The sequence below is a fragment of the Galeopterus variegatus genome, unplaced genomic scaffold, assembly GCF_000696425.1.
Source record: "Galeopterus variegatus unplaced genomic scaffold, G_variegatus-3.0.2 Scaffold1061, whole genome shotgun sequence".
Taxonomy (NCBI): domain Eukaryota; kingdom Metazoa; phylum Chordata; class Mammalia; order Dermoptera; family Cynocephalidae; genus Galeopterus; species Galeopterus variegatus.
In genome coordinates this window covers 112998-132257 of record NW_007727172.1, presented here as the reverse complement: position 1 = coordinate 132257, position 19260 = coordinate 112998, and the positions used below count along the sequence as shown (strand labels likewise).

Sequence of the window (19260 nt, the reverse complement as noted above, 5' to 3'; positions counted from 1 at the left end):
CTTCCGACCCCCCCCCCCCCCCCCCCCCCCCCACCACCACCACTTCATTCCCTTTATCTCAGGAAAAGGACATCAACTTGGCCTTCCTGCCTAGCCTTACCTTACTAGACAGGGTTGGGTCAGTGAAGCAAGCTATCTGTGACTGGGGTGACAAGTTATTAGAAACCCTATCCTACCTCACCCTAAAATTCTATTTGGCTTTATTATATCCAGGGATTTAAATAGACTTCCAGTGTCCATATTTTCCAAGGTGAAAATCAACATACATTGTGTGCTTTAGAACAATGAACAGAATGTTTAAATGGGACCATTCTGAACCCCTTGACTGCAATGAGAATTATATGATAAGTGGGTGCCTTAACTTATAAGGCATATGGGGAAGTGAGAGATGAAGATGGACTATGCAGTTAAACCTTTATTATATATATATATTTTTTTTTCCTTTTTGTCTTTTTTCGTGTCCGGCAACGGATCGCAACCCTCAGTGTTGCCCCCGTACCGGACCGGGACCGGCAACGGGATCGCAACCCTCGGTGTTGCGCCCACACCTCACTCAGCCAGTGAGCGGGAACCAGTCTGTATGTGGGATCCGAACCCTCGGCGGGAGCGCCGCTGCGCTCCCAAGCGGCGCACTGTAGCAGTGCGCCACCGGGCCGGCCCAAACCTTTATTATTTAAATAAGTGGTAGAATAATCATTAAGACATAGAATATTGGTAGAGAAATACAGTTTTGCTATATTCAAAAATATATAAGGACTAGAATGAACTGATCAACATGATGCTAAAAAAAAAGGCAACTTGTTTTAATAGGTTCAAAATAAATGCCTGCAATTAAAATTAGTTGTATTTCCTTTCACATGGGTGTTTTTAAAGTACCCAGGAAGAGTTTGTTCTCTTAAGAAATTCAAACATGTTTTTCCTTCCTATCATTAGCAATCCTTTTTTTTTTTAAGACCATGCATTTGCTTAGCAAGTCTTCTATTCAAAGAGAGCAAAAAGTTACACTTACGGACAGCCCATTTCCAAATTCCCTCAGCTTCGTATTTGGTGGTACGTAGATGAATGAGGTTGTACTGTATTTCCCATATGTATAAATGAGATCTTCAGTTTTACGTGTATTTCTTCTTCCATATATGTCTACAATTCTCCTCTCCTGTGCCACCGTCTCTTAACCACTTCTCTTCCACACCCAGAATTCTTTGACATTCTTGGGCCTTGGGTAATGGATATGAATCTGCATCTGCCTTTACCTGCAACAAAATGGATCTTTGATTGGCAGGAGCCATCCTTAAAGGTAGAAATTTTGGATACCCAGGATTAAGATGGATCCCAGTGACTCTTAATTGACACTGTTATGTGTGTAGGCAAGAATCATTACAGATCGATGGCACTTCCTGGGTCTTAACAGAAGTTCCTGTGAATCCCCAAGACTCTGGTTTGAGATCGAGGAGTAGGGTGAGTATATTATGCTCTTCATTGGTTTGCATGTCTCTGTGCTGATACTGACTCCTGGAAGTACGAAGAACCTGTCAGTTCTTTTTCCTGGTAGTGACTAAATTTGCTCCTTGAACTTACTCAGGTCTTCCTCCCAAGAGCAAATCCTCACTTTCTCTCAAGTGGCTGCTTCAAGCAAGGGACCTGTTGCCTTAAGAACTGAACCAGTCCAGTGGCTGACAAAACCATTGATTTTGCCAAATGGTGTTAAAGAATAAATTCTACCAACGGAAAAAAATGCAATCCAGAAAGAAAAAATTTTTTAAGCTGTTCCATTCTAGTGGTTTTTAAAAATTGACTGTGTGGCCTTAACATGGTTTCTATGATTAGGACATGGTTATTTGCCTTTGGTGTTATCCTGATAACATGAATGTGTTTCTTATTGACAAATAATGATGAAATGTCCAACACCAGAGCTAAAGAAAAAGCAGCAGGAGAGAAAAGCCTGAAGGGGTAAGAATGCTGTTACACAATTGCCAAGAGGAAAGACACCGTTGCAGTGGCACAGAATGAAATGGTGTATGTCTCTGCCCTTTCTGCCCCTCAAAGACCAAATCATTTGGTTTCCTTACATTTGGAGAAAAGGTTATAAAACCACACTCTGAAAGGTAGGACAGCCATGGAAAAGAAACATGAGAGACTTGATGCAATTGAAACATTTGGTTAGGGTGGGAACTGGGGTTGGTGGAGCAGGGAGGGGGCAAATTTCCTTACGGAGAACAGTTGAAATCCATTCTCTTTTGACTTTCTAGAGAGCGGTATAGCATTTGGCCCTTGACACATGAGGCTGATCCCCATTGGTCAGAGGTGGCAAAAGTGTGGTCCAAGTGCTGGATTCACATTTTTGCTTAATTTCACCTGGCATCGAAACAAATATTGCTCAAAATATATACCAAAAGCAATAGCATACTTTACTATATATATACACACACACACACACACACACACACACACATATATATATATGTATATAGTAAGACTGCTGGTGTGTCCTGCCTAGCATCACTGCTGAAAATGTGCAAATGTGGTGTGTGTGTGCTAGAATGTGTGCTAGAAGAAGGTGGTATGTGCTGCCCTGGCATGGCAACCAGTAGCTGGCTTTCAGATCTGATATATAGACACTATTTGTTATAATCTATATTTGGATATAAGCTAAGGCTGATTATTTTTCTATGAGTCATGGTCAAGGGATGGCTACTGGAGAAAAAAGAGGATGCTGGCACCCATCAGATAGAACTCTTAATGCATATTTTGCCTAGAATCAGGGGAATGAGCTAAACGTCTTCAGAAACACTCATCATGTGAGTTTCTGGTAAAGATCATCTTCTCAGTCTATGCCTCTCTTGGTGCCATTGAAATGAACTAAAGAAAACACACTCAGGGGCCGGCCCAGTGGCGCACTGCTACAGTGCGCCTCTTGGGAGTGCGCGGCGGCGCTCCCGCCGAGGGTTCGGATCCCACATACAGACCGGTTCCCGCTCACTGGCTGAGTGAGGTGTGGGCGCAACACCGAGGGTTGCGATCCCGTTGCCGGTCCCGGTCCGGTACGGGGGCAACACTGAGGGTTGCGATCCGTTGCCGGACACGAAAAAAGACAAAAAGGAAAAAAAAAAAAAAAAGAAAACACACTGATACATAATAAACCCCAACCAAATTTGATGGTTCAGATTTTGAAAGGATCTTAAAATAGAGTTTTCAAGTGAATCACACCAACTGTGTACTTGAGAAAGTATCTGTGCCCACATTTTAACCAAAACTGGCTTCTCTAGAAGCTTAGCATCTTCCTTGAGCCCCTTCTGTCTGTCAGGGACAAATTGGACAAGATGTCTTCCCAGACAAATTGGGCTATGTGAAATAGTTCACAACCAATAATGGTTTTGGATTCCTGTTCTAGAAGGGAAAGTTGGACAGAGGTCCAGTTTGGCCAAAATCCATTAGTAAAATTCACAACCTGTGGAATCAAGGAGTATATTGCTTTGAATTTGAGAGGTTATCATTTGGAAATGCCACTGGCTTTACCCACATATCTAAAAGTTGTTTCTGGGGCTGCTGCTTTAGCACAGATGCTCATCAATAGGTTTCAATCACTAGCATTGTTAGGCCTTTAATAAAATGACTCACAGCTTTCAACTCCTAATGTTATATACATACATTATTAAATTTGCACTTTGCGCTTATATTAAATTATGATACCATTAGCAAGGAGTTAAATAGATTTGAGCTACATTTGCGAACTACATGGATATAAATACCCTCTCAGAGGCAGCTTCTAGCAACTAAGCCCTTCATAACTCTGCAAATCATTGTAGCTGCCCCTGTGAAATGAGGGTCACTTGGGGGACCAGAATCCAGGAATGCCAGCAGTCAGATATGCACATGCTCCCAGTTTACAGAGAATGCTCAGGCTGATTCAAGTGTTAAAGGATTAAAATAATCTAAACCCTCAATCTCCTGGAATCCTGCATCCAGGAACCCCTGTAAAAAGGGGATGGAGGTTTTTTAAAAATGGCTCCAGACACTAGTGTACTCTGAGGCATGTTTTGAACTGCCATGGCCTCCAACAGCTGCTATATGGAGAGGTAAATCCCTTCACTCCACATATCCCACATTAGCCTACAGAAAATGATATAAAGGACCACATAGTAAATCCTTTTGTCCAGCCAAGATTCCTCTCTTGCTTGATCATCAATTGGCTTCAACTTAATAAAGCAAGACCAACCTGGGCAGAGATGTCTGTGCCTGCCTGCCTGCACATGCCTGTTATGTCCTGAGCAATGCTAGGCCTTCTCCAGAAAAAGCTACGGAAGCAAGTGAGGAACAGGGAAAGGTAGCTTCTCATCATGAAAACCTGAAATCTCGTCAGTAAAAGAGCCAGCAAAGGGGAGGATGGCTGTCCACTGGGCCAAAGATATTTCTAAAAACTTGCTCCAAAAAAATCACTAGTAACCAAAGAACAAGTGTTAATAACTTGGATAAGGAACAAGGTAAGGGAAGGGCTTCCAGCTTAGGTTAACTTTCCACTTTCATCATCTGTATATTGTGTTGTCAGAGCAGGTTTCTAATTAACTATGCAAATGCACCATCCTTGCTCATATATTTCTTTTACTTCTCTGTGATCTCCTTGTCTTTTCCATAACCTACGTATTTACACATATATCTATCCCTCCTAAGGGCACCATTGAAGATCTTCTGGAATCATTAATTACAGACATTTGCTCTTTAGGTGTCCCTGCTCAGAAAGGAGAAGTGAAGCCATTTAGAGCAGAATATAGCTCACAGTCTCTCAGGTGGATAAATCATACTACACCCTAGGTCCCGATATTTTCAGGCCCAGAGCCATATCTAGCAGAACCTCCTCTCTCATCCCTTCCAGGATCACCAGATTATATGGAGGAATCAACTCGGCAGTTAATGAACAGACCCAATTTTTCTTCTTTTCCCTGTAGGGAAGTTCAGCACCCTTACGTCACTCTCTCAACATTTCTTTGTTCATAATAAGAAATCCAGCGTGGCTCCAAGCTAATTTATTTACTATTTTAGGTCTTTTCTGAAATCAAAATTTTAAAATAAATTGGGCAGTTCTTTTTAAATACATCAAAAAATTTTTTTATTTATTTATTTTTGAATAAACAGTTTTTACGTTCACAGAAAAAAAAATGGTATTCTTATCCTAAAGCTGTCTCTATGTGTAAGGTTTGCCATTATTAAGATAACACTGATTCTTTGAAATGGCTGCTTGGTATGTTCTGGGAACTGTGTCTGGGCTCTAGACAACAACCAACTGGGAAATGGATGCCTCGGATTGTGAGCATAGTCCTTTGTAGCTGAATTATTGCCAGGTGTGGATGGCAAAGATAAGCAGAAATTTGTATCAGCCAATAATGTTTTCTTCAAAAATAGAACTTATTATCAAAGTATTATGAATTACATTACTACCCCCTATATAGAAAACAAACAAACAGATGCCGTTCCATGACTGTTCCCCACACTTGGGAACTATCATCCTGACACAGGTCAGCATTACCTTCACATACTTTTAAATTTCTATCTAATTCACATTTGCTCTTACCCTCTCTATCTGATCAAAGATCCACATGCATTTTTATGACTCTTCTTAAGGCAACTTTACATTTTCTCCCCTACCCTGAACAATTTTTAAACAAAATGGACAAAGAGTTGTAGTTTGTAAATAATTACTCTTTGTGTCATTTCCTTTTTCTCAGGAAGATTTGTATTTTAACAAGGCATGTTGCTCAAACTTAAAGATGTGAAATTTTCATCGTAGAATTTCAGGTACCAGTGAGGAAAATATTTTGGACAGGGGGACATTCCCAGACCCTTTAAATTACATGATAAAGCTCTCCTGTCTTCTCCCTAAACCTTCCAACCCATGACTCTGTCTTAGGAGGGCTCTACTCAGCAAAAAGTTCATAGCAAGCCCTTCAGAGAGGAGAATGCCTGACTAATTTCCATGATAGGAATCTGACCTACTTTGTTTAATTCTTTCTGTTCGCTATTGAGGTGAGTACAAATATTTCTGATTTATAATTCTCTTAGGTACCAGTTAAGGGCCTACAGTAATTGCTCTGAAACGTTACCCTGAAGACATGTGCTGCACCACAGTAAAAGGCCCCAGCTGCAAAATAAGCCCTTGCTAGGTTGATAGTTATTTGGAGTACGGTCTCTAAAGAAAAGAATATATATATTACAAATGTCTAAGCCTGAAGAGCAAAAATGAGGGCTGCTACCCTTTTGTGTGTTCCATTGGAGAATGCACAGTACTGTACAGAGTTCAGTGAGTATTAATTTGTCTTTGGGCCTGCCCCATAATTTGCTGTGCAGGCTTGAGCAGATTGCTTAACCTACCTGTGCTTCAATTTCTTTACTTATGAAATGGAGACCACAAATCTACCTTCTTAGGGTGATCGTTCCACTTGAAGAATAATAATAGTAATTATAATTATGTGAAGGTACTAGGTTGAAAAACAAAATGCTAAGAGAATTCAACAAAAAGTCAATGAGAATTTACTGACAAAAGTATCTTAAACGGGGATATAAATATGTAAGCCGTGGTCCCTGCCCTTCAGAAGCACACAGTCTAGTGGTAGACACAAGACAGGGATATAAATAATAAAGCAAAGAGGAAGATGAGGGACGGGAGAGAAACCACTGGTGTGGGGAGCAAAAATGGCTTCCTGGAGAAAGTGACGTTTAAAATGACCAAATGCCCATCTAATTCCACTTCCTTCAAAATACCAACTTGTGTGTGTGTGTGTGTGTGTGTGTGTGTGTGTGTGTGTGTGTGTGTGTGTGTTGGGGAGAGGGTGTCAGTACATGTGTTTGATTTAGATCGGGCTAGGCAATACATCCAATAAGGTAAAGTAAGAGTGGATAAAGTAAATGTGGATAAAAGCAGTTTTTCTCTGCCATCTTGGGAATTTAGTCTACCCTGCAGCAACATAGAATTCTAGGAGATTTGGCTTTTAAAGTACTTTCTTTTCTTGGCAGCTATCCTAACCTTGTTAAGTGGTATTATCTGTGATTTCTGATTACAGCTTTTATGCTCCTTGGCAGTGCTGCTGCTTAAAATGTTTGTTTTTCTCCCTCATTTTTATTTAGAAGTTCTCAAACGCACATTGGTTTCCTGCCAAATTTCATAAACCCTGTGATTTTTTCTCCCAATCAAAGACTAAACTTCTAGGAGTATATCATTTGTCAGAGATCTCTGAAGTCCTGGGGTATCTCAGAGGAGGCTTGGATGCTCTAAGGCACTATTGGTATTTGGGGCCAGATAATTCTTTGTTGTGGGGGCTACCTGTACATTGTAGGATGTTTGGTAGTATTCCTGGCCTCTACCCACTGGATGCCTGTAGCATTCCCCCCCATACCCAGTTATGACAACTAAAAACATCTCCAAGGGCCGGCCCGTGGCTCACTCGGTAGAGTGCGGTGCTGATAACACCAAGGCCACGGGTTCGGATCCCATATAGGGATGGCCGGTTAGCTCACTGTGGAGAGCATGGTGCTGACAACACCAAGTCAAGGGTATAGATCCCCTTACCGGTCACCTTTAAAAAGAAAAAAAAAGAAAAATCTCCAGACATTGCCAATGTACCCTGGAGGACAAAATGACCCCCAGTTGAGAACCAATGCTCCAAAGTAACCTCCACTGTAACTGTGAGGACATGGGAGTGGACAGAAGTTACTAGTCATTCTGTGGAAGCCACTGGATGGCATAAGGTAGGGATAGGCCATTTGTCAGAAGTAGGATGCTAAGTTGCTGACATACTGAGCCTGGGTTTTAGCAAGAATGGACGATGGCAGCCTAGGAATAGACCCCTGACATAGGAAAAACCTTTTCTCCTCCAAAACCAGTGCTTCTCAAACTTTTCGTCCCAGTACCTCTTTACACTCTTAAAAATTATTGGGAAGCCCCAAAAGATTTTGTTTATGTGTGCTATATCTATTAATATTTACCACATCAGAAATTAAAATGGAAGAATTTTTACAGAATATATTCACTGATTCATTTAAAAAAATAATAAACCTAATATATATTAACATAAATAATATACTTTTTCTGAAAAATAACTATTTTTTTCCAAGACAAAAAAAATTAGTGAGAAGAGTGGCACTGTCCTATATTTTTGTAAATCTAGTTCATATCTGGCTTAATATAAGAATATGGGATTCTTTTTTCTGTTTCTTCATTCAATCTGTTGTGATTTCACACATCATGTATCCTCCAAGAAACTCCACTGTACATCATGAAGGAATAATAGTAAAAAGAGCAAGTAATATCTTAGTATTATTATAAAAGTAGTTTGACCTCGTAAACCCTCTGTGAAAGGGTTACAGGGATCCCCCAGGGACTCCTGGACTGCACTTTAAGAACCATTGTTCTAAACTAATATGCCATTCTTTTATCAATCTAGCTCACTTAAGGGTTGACAAATTTCTTTAAAAACCAGGATCTCTAGGGAGAGTGGAACCTCTCTATTGGACCTCAGTGTGAGTACCTTCAATCAGACTGCTCTGTTCCTAAGACCTAGTAAGAGCAGCAGAACTGAAGAAATTGAATGAAGTAATTTGAAGAACATAGTATCTTGAGGGAAAACAGGGCCTGGTAAGGGCTTAGTCAGAGAGCAGTGTGAGGATACTAAGCCCTTTGCAATAAGAAAAGAGGAACCACAGAAGGGAGGAACAAGATGCTTTGTTCTTTTTCCTGTGGTCCTGATGAGCTCAGTCACCCATGTCCCATTAGAAAGCCTCTTCCCCTGCATCCTGAGCTAAATGCCACAGTGCAGAGCCTGCTGCCAGTGCTTGGCTTAAGGCATAGCATTGGAGGAGAAGTGACCGTGATAAGACAACAAGTAATTGGGGGAAAGAAGAGAGAGAAGGGAGCAAGATGGTAGGGACTAGGGGAGAAGTCAGTTCCAACACTGATCTCGGAGCCATAGATGGCCTTGTCTGTCTTTTAAAAGTCTAAGACTTAACTTTCACTGCCAATAATATCTTAAAGAGGTTCAGAGTTTTATATGAGTATCTTTTGTTGCTTTGCATTCCAAGCAATTCTGGCTAGCATTTGAGAAGCCTGGGGTTCTGAGCATTGATCGAAGGAACTTGTTTAAAATATAAAAGGACCCCAGTCTCCTGGTGAGATACAGAATGCAAATACACTGGCTGCCAGGTCCTGCACTAAGCTGAAAAAGTGTCACCTCCCTGACACTAAAGATTTATAATTTTTTGAATCTCAAGAATTCTGAAAGTGCATATTATTTTTAAACAATGATATTTTTCTTATAATATCTCAAGATAAGATGGCCCCTCTGCTCTCAACAGCAATTGGGGGAAGGAAGGAAATAGGCTTCGGAACTTGGTATGATAAGAGGCCACATCTTTGTGACTATAAGAAGTCTTGTCAGTGACTGGATATGTTAGTGGGTTCAACTTATCCAAAATAAGCTAAGAAATTTCATCGCATGCTCATGGTTACATAAATTTGTCTGCTTCCCTCCTTTTAAGTTAGGGACATTCAGACTAACATGTATTAGTATTGTCAATATCATTCCCATGAATCTGAACACAGTTTATTGCCTCATAATAGAATGCCACCCTCTCTGTATAATGCATTTTTTAATCCAAAGTTATTAGAGACTCTTTATTTAAAATTCAATAACTCTAGAAAGAAGACAAGGTAAGAGTCATTATTCCCATTTCACAGCTGAAGAAATCTCTGAGAAAATCTTTATCCTAGGAGCAGGAGGGTTTCACGCATTTGCTCAGTGACTCTGAATACAGTCCTTACACTTTAAACAGTGAAGGACTAAGGAGCAGTGGCCTGGCCTCCTGGGGATACACTAGCCTCTCAGTTGAGGAAATCTTATCTTACTAGAACAACTTACCTAACCTATTCCTCTACAGTGCTACCCAATAGTGGCAGAGTCAGCTTACCATTTCAGGTCATACCATATTACTAATCCATTTTGCAACAATCTGATCCACTCTGGTGATCTGAGTTGATCACAGATATATGACCATATCCAGAGAGACAGTCAGTAACTCAAAAACAATCCACAGACCAGTTTTTTCATTATTGAAAATACTCCTAATCAAAACTCAGAGGTCCATGTTGTGTACCTCTTAGTTTAATACTAAAACCAGTATGTGGTAAGAATTTAGAATACATGTTTGTAGAGTAAGGACATGTATGTAGTACAATTCTTTTTGAGATCATTTTCAGCTGGGCAACAGGTTTCTGTAATAAAGGACAATTAATCAGAAGGCATGTTATTTATATAGAATCTCTTTTCTGTTCTGTTCGGATTTATCCACTTGTCTCAGTCCACAATATGGAAATGCTTCCTCTTCTGTCCCTATCCCCTTCCTGACTCCCCCTTAAAACTTGTTTTCTGTCTGGAAGTACAACAAGACACCCGGTTAGATCAAACCTAACACATCTCCGTCACAAAGCTACTGCAAGCTGCCACCGACTATTGTCACCTGAGGGGAGACCCTCCTCACCACACACAGCCTATCTGAGGAGTGCCTTTTTTTCTATCCTCATTATTTAACAGTGTGTGCCGATTACTCAAAGCGATATGGGCAGGCCCTGGTAAATATAGCGTTGCTGTAGTGTTAACTTTTTTATAAGGTAATGCTCAGGTTGCCTGCAGTGTCTAAAATTACTCTGTGGCCAGGGCCCCCTGCTTTATCGCTTTCTATAGTTTTAAAGTAGTTTGAAGCTTGAATAACATAAAATAACATAATATAATGTTATTTATGTTATTTCCCACGTGAAGAACGCCTGTAAACCTTGCAGTATTGAAACTCAGTGAACAAGGCATCTTAGACAAGCTGAAAAACAAATGGTGGTACGATAAGGGGGAATGTGGAGCCAAGGACTCCGGGAGTAAGGTCAGTCGCTGAAGGTCTTTTTGTACTGATTAGCAATCACATTTTGACCCACTGTTTATTTTCTACCCTAAAATGGCTTTCCTTCCCAATACACACTCCCTGACACAGTGGGACCCCTTTATAACACCAGTGCTAAAGGAGTAAAGCAAACACCAGCCTCAAAGGCCTGCTACGTTACATCAGTCTTTGACTCCACAGACCTGTTATGATTAGGGAGCTTGATCTGGCCCACTGTATTTCCAAAGCTGTAAAATAATGAACTGTGTTATAAGGGGGTTTTACTGTATTTTACATTTTGAAAGTTCAAAGAGAAAATATAACAACAACAACAAAAAAAAAAAACAGATTCAGTTGTGACAGTACTTTTTCTTAACCTCTTACAGTGTCAGAGACTTTGTAGTTGTAAATACCTTTGGTTATTAATATATTATGCCAATCCCATCTGAAAACAGTCCAACAAATAAATAACAAAGACTGGTCTCTGTAAGCAGAATGATTAGCCTTCTCCCAGCTGCTGTCATATTGAATTCAGCATCTATTTGGATCTCAAATCTTATTAAGTCTGTCACACTTCTCTTTTCCAAAGGTGTCACTTGAATCTCTGTACGTAATACTTTTAAAATTTAGTCGCATGCTCCTTAAGGGTATACCTTGTCAGGATAACATCACATTGATAAGCATGAAACACTCTTCCCCGCCTCCTTCCTGCCCCCCTTCACTCCCCCAAGAAAGTTCTTTTTAGTTTCAATTTTTGCCTTTCCTTTTTTTGAACTAATATTGTGGTATCAGTTAATTCATTTCATGAAGTGCCACTCATTTTCCCTGTGCAGTGAACCATTTTGCTACTGGTTTTCTACATCCCACATCAGGGAATTCTGTAACTGTTGTGAAACTTAAATACATGGCATTCGAAACTTAAATAGATTATGTCAAAGGACCTCTTCCCCCATTAAATACCACATACATATAAAAATCTAACAGCAAAGGAAGGGTTACCCGGAATTGGTCCATTTCCTAATGGACTGTGGAACATCCTTGCCGATAGTCTCACCAGCCTCCTAAAGGATATATTCCAGCATTCATAAGTGACAGAAATTCTTACTACTTATCTAGCTAATTGTCATTTATCCTAGAAGAATGACTATTTGCAAGGTTGTTGTAGACATGTGGCACCCTCACACCCTCCTCCCTGAATGTGACTCAATTTCAATTGGCCTTTTTATTAAGGCAAACAAGCACAGGACTGGCTTGTATGAAAGTAGGATCAGAAGGACATGGCCATTAATTGTCTTCGCATTTAATTCTTTAAATGATACCAAGACTAGCTGAACCAGAGTGTCGAGTGTCAGCAATGGCCATCATCTGCTCACTGTGCTATCATTTAAATAAAATGCTCAAAATACACTGGCTTAACAATTTGTGTATTCCATTCAATTACCTTCAGCAGCAAAATGGTTACATTCCCTCTAAAAAGACTACAAAATGCTATTTTATTTTATTTTTTTCAAAGAAAGACTCCTGGCCCTTGGTGTGTCCTACCTCAAGGTAGGGCTCAAGACACCAACGTTTTTCTTTCCATTGTTCAGCAGTTCAGTTTTTGTTTTTTTCATACAGGCAGATAGATAGCTTAGTCAGATTTGCAGTTTGACCTGAAAGTCACTGACCGGCTTCCTAGATTTCCCCTCTATGTTAAATAGAAAGCATATAAATGTAGTATTTTTTTTTAACTATTCTCTACATTCCCTGGAGTAAAAGCTAAAAATGAGCTGGATTTTTAAAAAATCATCAGCCTCCTAGAAAAGCTTTCTGATTTATATGGAGCTGATCCAAGACCCAATGGGTCCTCCTGACAGTTTTCTTCAACTCTCAGGAAGATGGAACGGAGCCAATTCTTTGTGCTGTGCCTTTACTCCAGCAACACAAAGACTTGCTGCCCTGATTTTAACTAGGATGAGAACTTAGCAACCAGTTCCCAAAGGGAGTAGTTTCTCAGCTACTGGGGGAAACAAGAGAGTTAACCCTCTTTAAACAAACTTTCATGCAGTAACACCCCAGATAAGAATATCAAGACCTCTACTATTCTCACCTAGTATCTTAAAGACTACTTGTTGACAAAGTTTGTCATAGGGAGAATAAGGGAGAAAGGGGTGTTGCGGGGCAGAGAGGGGAAAGAGTGCTTCAAGTTCCCAAACAAAAAGAGTATTACATTTATAGAGATAATGTCACAGCTCAACTCTGGCAAATGGTGTTTATTAAGGCTGGCAGAGGAATAAATTATGCTTGCGTTTACTCGTTTGCTCCCATGGCCAAGTACTGTTTTATTTAGCTGTTAACAGCATTCTGAGGTACTAAGGGACATAAGGAGCCAAAATAAAAGGACATTTAGGTGAGGATAAAAACTGTCAACAGAAGCACAATCTACCATCTTGCTGGTCGTTGCGAAACATACACCATTTGCCAGAGTTGGTCATAACACTTGCATCAATGTTTAGTTATTTTACAATTTAGAACTATCGTATACTGTTGTGATGTATTATAATGTCCCATTGCCTTTGTTCTCCCCAAGAACTAATCACATTGTTCATTTCTCTTAGGACAAGACCAGCGCTCTGAGCCTGAGCAATGTGGCAGGTGTTTTCTATATACTTGTCGGAGGTCTGGGGCTGGCCATGATGGTGGCTTTGATAGAATTCTGTTACAAATCACGGGCAGAGTCCAAACGCATGAAACTCACAAAGAACACCCAAAACTTTAAACCTGCTCCTGCCACCAACACTCAGAATTACGCTACATACAGAGAAGGCTACAACGTGTATGGAACAGAGAGTGTTAAGATCTAGGGGTACGGTGAAGGTCTAGTAAACTAATCAGCTTTACATTACTGTATGTTAATCTCTTTCTTTCTTCCTTTCTTTTTTTTTTAGTTTGGTTTATTGTTCCAAGTATTGTCTCTTCTTTGCAACCATCAATTCTTTGAAAACAATGGTTGTGCTTTCTTGTCAGGCAGTAGTGCTCTTCTGATAGCATAGCTATAATTAAATTGTGGTCTGTGACCCAAAAGAAAAAAACATCTCTAGAGCAGCACTGTTTATTAGAAATATGTGCAACCCACATCTGTGAACCACATGTGTTAATTTAAATGCTCTAGTAGTCACATTTAAAAAAGCAAAACAAGTGAAATTAATTTAATGATATATTACTTGTAGCCCAATATATCCAAAATATTGCCATTTCAACATGTTATCAATATAAAAAAAATGAATGAGATATTTTACGTTCTTTTCTTCATACTAATCTTAGAAATCTGGGGTATATTTTATACTTACGGTACATCTTGACTCGTATTAGCCACATATCAAATGTTCACTAGTCACATGTGGCCAGTGGCTACTGTGTTGGACAGTGTAGCTGTAGTAAAAGCAGCTGCTCTAGAGCTGATGTTAAAATTAGGACTAGAAGTGAGGCACTGCCACCTTGAGCACTGCAATGTTTCTATAGGGGAGTTCTTTTAAGCAAGCAGTATTGATTTTCTTAATCTTTGAGTGCCTTTGTTGTCCCTTCCTTGGAACTGATGCTCAGGTTAAGTGTCTCTCAAGGGACAGTTTAAGCTCCCTGTTGCTGGCCAAACCCAAATTCATACTTAGATGAACCTGACTGATGCCACCTTGACTCTGGCAGCTACAGCCAAAGCCCACCAATAACTCAGATGTGTTCAAAGGCAAGCTTGTATTAGGATAATGTCTCCATCCTGGAAGTGTTTAAAAGAATATAGTCTTGTTACCTTCAACTGCATCTGTCATTACTAACATGCCCACCTAAAGTGAAACAGAACAATTAGCAACTTCATGCCTCTTATTTTAGGTGGGCGATTTTGACCTCATGAGTCGATGTGCTGGAATTGCTACACATGCATCTGTGTTTTGGCCTTCTTATATTTCACACTGTGGATCTAAATTCAGCCAATTTCTAAATACTATTTTATCCTAATAAATCACTTGTCTTCACCATGGAAACCATCATCTTGTTTGGTGAAGTTGCTGGTTTTTCTTTCCTCCTGCAGACTGCATCCTTTTGCCACAACATGTTTAGAACAGTGAACTAACCTGCTGACAAAGTGCTCCCATTGCATTGGTAGATGTACAATATATGGATTCATCTGTAGCCTGCATTGTTTGCATGCAAGTGTTTAATGTTCCAGTGTGCTTAAAATGTTTTACTCTTGAGCAGGTGATATAGGCCATGACAATCTGGGGCAATTTATTTGCTTTTTCAGTGGATAGTACTTGGATAATTTCAGTCTAGCTTAATTATCCCAAATTCTGAGGTGCTGGCATCCGAATAAATAATACACCTTAAATTTGTGTAGCAGTTTTCCAAGTACTCTCATATATCTATTGCCTTGTTTGAGACATGATGGGTCAGGTAGCATTTTCTCTTTCAGTTAACTAAGACCCAGCCTCATCAAGTGACTTGTTCAAAGCAACACAACTAGGTTGTCGTAGTTCTAGGACTAGAACCCAACCATTCTTCCTCCTATAGCTGTATCCTTTACTACACCGTGCTGATTCTAACCACCCATGGCCTGGTAGCATACAGGAGCTTGAAACCCCAATGGGATCCTGTCAGATGGAGAGCAGATCTCATGTCCCACTTGTCCACAAAAAAAAAAGTCTTGAGGAACTTCACCAACTTCACCACTCCTTATACTCCACACAAGGTAGTATATCCAATCACTCCCACTTTCCCCAGAAAGAATCTTTCTGAAACAGAAGCATGTCAGGTTCACACAACTTCCAGGCACTCTATTTATCAGCCACTCCATCTGAGAATCTATGTCCCTACACCCCAACCACTACAGCATCAGCCCCTTGTTAAAGCCCAAGAGCAGTGTTTCTCAAACATCAGTGTGCATGCAAATCACATGGCGATCTTGTAAAAATGTAAATCCTGATTCTGCAGGTCTGGGATGAAGCATGAGCTCTACATTTCTCACAAGCTCCCAGATGCTGCTGGGTATAGGGAACAGTAAGATTTTACAGAAAATAATCTCAGAGAATGTAACTTAAGAAAATAAAGAAAGGAAGAAGGGAAGGAGAGAGACAGAGAAAAGGAAAGGAAGGGAGGGAGGGAGAGAGGGAAGAAGGAAGGAAGGAATTTCCTTCTCACAGTCAAAATGTATTGATTTCAATTCAGTAAGCCATAGAACACTGTTTATCCTCTGTCCTAGGTAAACAGTCCTTTGTCATAGGTTCCGCGATCAGCATACACTCTTGCGATGTAGTTCTCCTGGATATCTGTATTTAAATGCCACTGAAACTTCCTAGAATACCTAAGTCCTAAGTGATTAAAGTCTTCAGTTAGACTTCACACAATGCCTGTATATTCCTTAGTACAATGCATATAGTAAAGAATGATCCTCATTTAACCTATTGCAAAGCATTGGCATCAGGTTAAAGAATTTAACAAGACCTGTTGCCTAAAGCCAGTCAAATGGGTGCAGCTCCAGAAATGCCAACTTGAGAAAGCAGCCATGGTTTTGTCCAAGATAGACTGAGCCATAATAAACTTCCTGATTTCCAGTAGAAAACCCCTTCACATTTAAATTTCCCCTTGCCTTTTCAGATCCCTTCCCACTGGAGGCATGTGATGAGAGGAAATCACCGAAAACGTGGCTGCTTCAAGGATCCTGAGCCAGATTTCACTCTCCTTGGTGTCGGGCATGACACGAATATTGCTGATGGTGCAATGACCTTTCAATAGGAAAAACTGATTTTTTTTCCTTCAGTGCCTTATGGAACACTCTGAGACTTGCGACAATGCAAACCATCATTGAAATCTTTTTGCTTTGCTTGAAAAAAATTAAAGTAAAAACCAACAAAAAAATGGACATGCAAGATTCCAGTATGTGAAAAAAAATCTTATTAAAAAAAAATCAATTCAACAAAAGCCATTCTTTGATGCCACTGCACAGTATACAAACACCATGCTCTTTATATACACACACACAAATTTAAAATTCCAATTCAGCAAATAGGCCCATCTTAGCTAAAAGAATTAATTCCTCCTGATATAAAAAATCTCTGTCTCCCAGTGTCAGGGAAGGCAGACTGGCATTTCTTCTAGGATCTGCTGACCAGATGTTTTTGGTATTTCCTGTTGGTGGTGATGTTCTGTGCACCCTATTTCCTTTCAATGTTGTTGAAATGTGTGTATCTTTAGAATGTTAATGCAACACTTAAGAAAATTCAAATGCTTTGGAAAAGGGACTAAACGGTGACTTCTCTGTGTTCTTGAAATGGTTTTGCGAAAAGGCTTCAATAACTTCCAACTCGGTGAAGGGATTAACAGAGCTTTCAAAATTGACTTTTGTGTGTAGCAAGGGACGGGGCGCTATCAGGATACCTCTCGGTGCTTTCCTAAAACGGATCCCGGGGCTTTCCAAGAAGCCTGGAATTTCAGCTCACAGATCTGTTTTTCTTGCTTCAGTGTGCATTTTAAGTCAAGATAGCTGAGTATTTAGCAGTGAGGTGAGGGCAATGCTGCCTGTACTCCCAGATGTGTTTAGAATATCTTTCTCAGAAACAACACGTTTAGCTCTGCTTTCTCTGCTAGGTATGCCTTTCAAGTGTACACCACGGAGACAGGACCACGTTGCAAGGCAGGCCAGTGGGTTCAGACCACAGTTCTCAATCTGACTTTACTCTTGCTGGGTCTGCCTTACCAGCTGTTGCCTGTTACTGCCCGTGGCTCTCCAGCAGACTGCATGTGTCCTTTCCTAGTTTGCAAAGACTAAAATGCATTCCCAAACCTACTGCTAATCTGAGGACCTCAGCATCCACTTCCAGGTCCTTGCTTGGAGCAGTCTCTGTACCGAATCTCTCAGAAGATCGCTCCACTGCTCCACGGGCTGTCAAGTAACTAATTGTGTACCTGCCATCGGCGTCATCAGAACAGTCAGAGGAAATAGTCTCCGCTCACTAATTACCTCCTATATAACGACGTATGCTTTCTGTAGTTCAGTAGCTGGCTCTCATCAGTAATGTGCATTGGGAAGTTTCCAGACTGTAAAAACTAAGAGCTGGCATTCATTTCCCAAGTGTGGCCCTTAGATGCTTAGTTGACTCGCTGCATATTTGTTCCTGTCTCTTCAGAAAAGAAAGGAAGAAGTCTCGTTCCAAGGAAACGTTTCCAGAAAAGTGTAATATAAACTTTCATTCCAAAAATTGTCATAAGCGAATAACTCACCTGTCAAATTTTAAATGGTATTGAACAAAAAGAAAGCTGTTGTGTTTTTGTTTTGTTTCATTTACATGAAACTGTGATTTTCAACTTTTGAATGCTATAATGTCCCAGTGCGGGAAACTAATGCTGTGTGAATATGAAGTTGTATAAAACAAACCAACCACACAAACATTTTCGTAGGTACTGTATAAAGAGAAATGTATGTTTATTGACTCAAAACAGTTTTTCAGAGGAGAAACTTCACTGGGATGAAGAGGCGGGTAAATTGGTTTGTTATTTTTTAAAAAACTTGCATGTTTAAAAAAATGTTGATTGCTTCAAATTTCTGCTACTAACTTCAAGCTATGGGAGTTTGGCGGTAGTCACTTAAGGATTTTTTTTTTCCAGTTCTTTTCTTTTTGTTGTTAAAGCTGTACTTCAGTGAACAGAAAAATTGCCAAGCAAACTAATGGCTGTAAAAGCATAAATTGCATGTGTGGGCATAAATTACGGAGCCTCATTGCCATGAGGTATTGTACAAAGTTTTAATACATTTTGTAAATAAAATTGTAAAGAAAGAATTCTGTTTCTGTGCTTTGAGTAGGTTGTTTAAAATTTACTTGGATGCAGATGCCAAGAAGTTATTATTTACTAATTGACTTGCCACCAGAAGCTTTGCCAACAATGTAATAGTCACCTTACTGGTGATTTTCGCAAAGGATTACATCTCTCTCCCCACCTCAACTGAAACTGCAGTAAGGCTCAGACCCATCAGCCTAAACGGTACCATATTTCCAAGACCTTAGATTAGTTTGACTTTAGGGCCTACCATTCCCATTCTCTTTCTCCTGCACCCTTTGGGACCCTCTCCCTAGAGGCCTGCCATGACCCTAACCTTGGTCCTGAATACTCCCATCTCCAGATCTGATCTCCCAAGGAAGTGCCCAAATTCAGGATTGAAGACCTTCAAAAACACTTTCAATTACTTTCCTCTGTCATCACAAAGTATGTGTCCTAGCACACTTAGTTATTTGGCTAAGTTTTGTGCTGCTGCTTTAATGACTGACAATAATTCCTCATTGGAAAACCTTTATTCCACCAGGGTCACTGATCTAGAGTGGGAGAAGA

At 40.1% G+C, this 19260-nt stretch overlaps 1 protein-coding gene across 3 annotated transcripts in view; it reads left to right on the top strand.

Moving 5' to 3' along the window:
- The window catches only part of GRIA3 (glutamate receptor, ionotropic, AMPA 3), a 276738-nt gene extending 258025 nt beyond the window's left edge, over window positions 1-18713 (top strand). The window contains exons 14-16 of one of the 3 annotated variants that reach the window (XM_008574539.1): window positions 10797-10911; window positions 13506-13753; window positions 16534-18713. In XM_008574539.1, coding sequence (XP_008572761.1) covers window positions 10797-10911; window positions 13506-13751 — 361 coding nt within the window. In that variant the 3' untranslated portion in view covers window positions 13752-13753; window positions 16534-18713. Of the gene's footprint in view, window positions 1-10796; window positions 10912-13505; window positions 13754-16533 lie in introns of those variants that run through there. The other 2 variants (XM_008574541.1, XM_008574542.1) reach the window with 2 other exon arrangements.
- The last annotated feature ends 547 nt before the right edge of the window (window positions 18714-19260 follow it).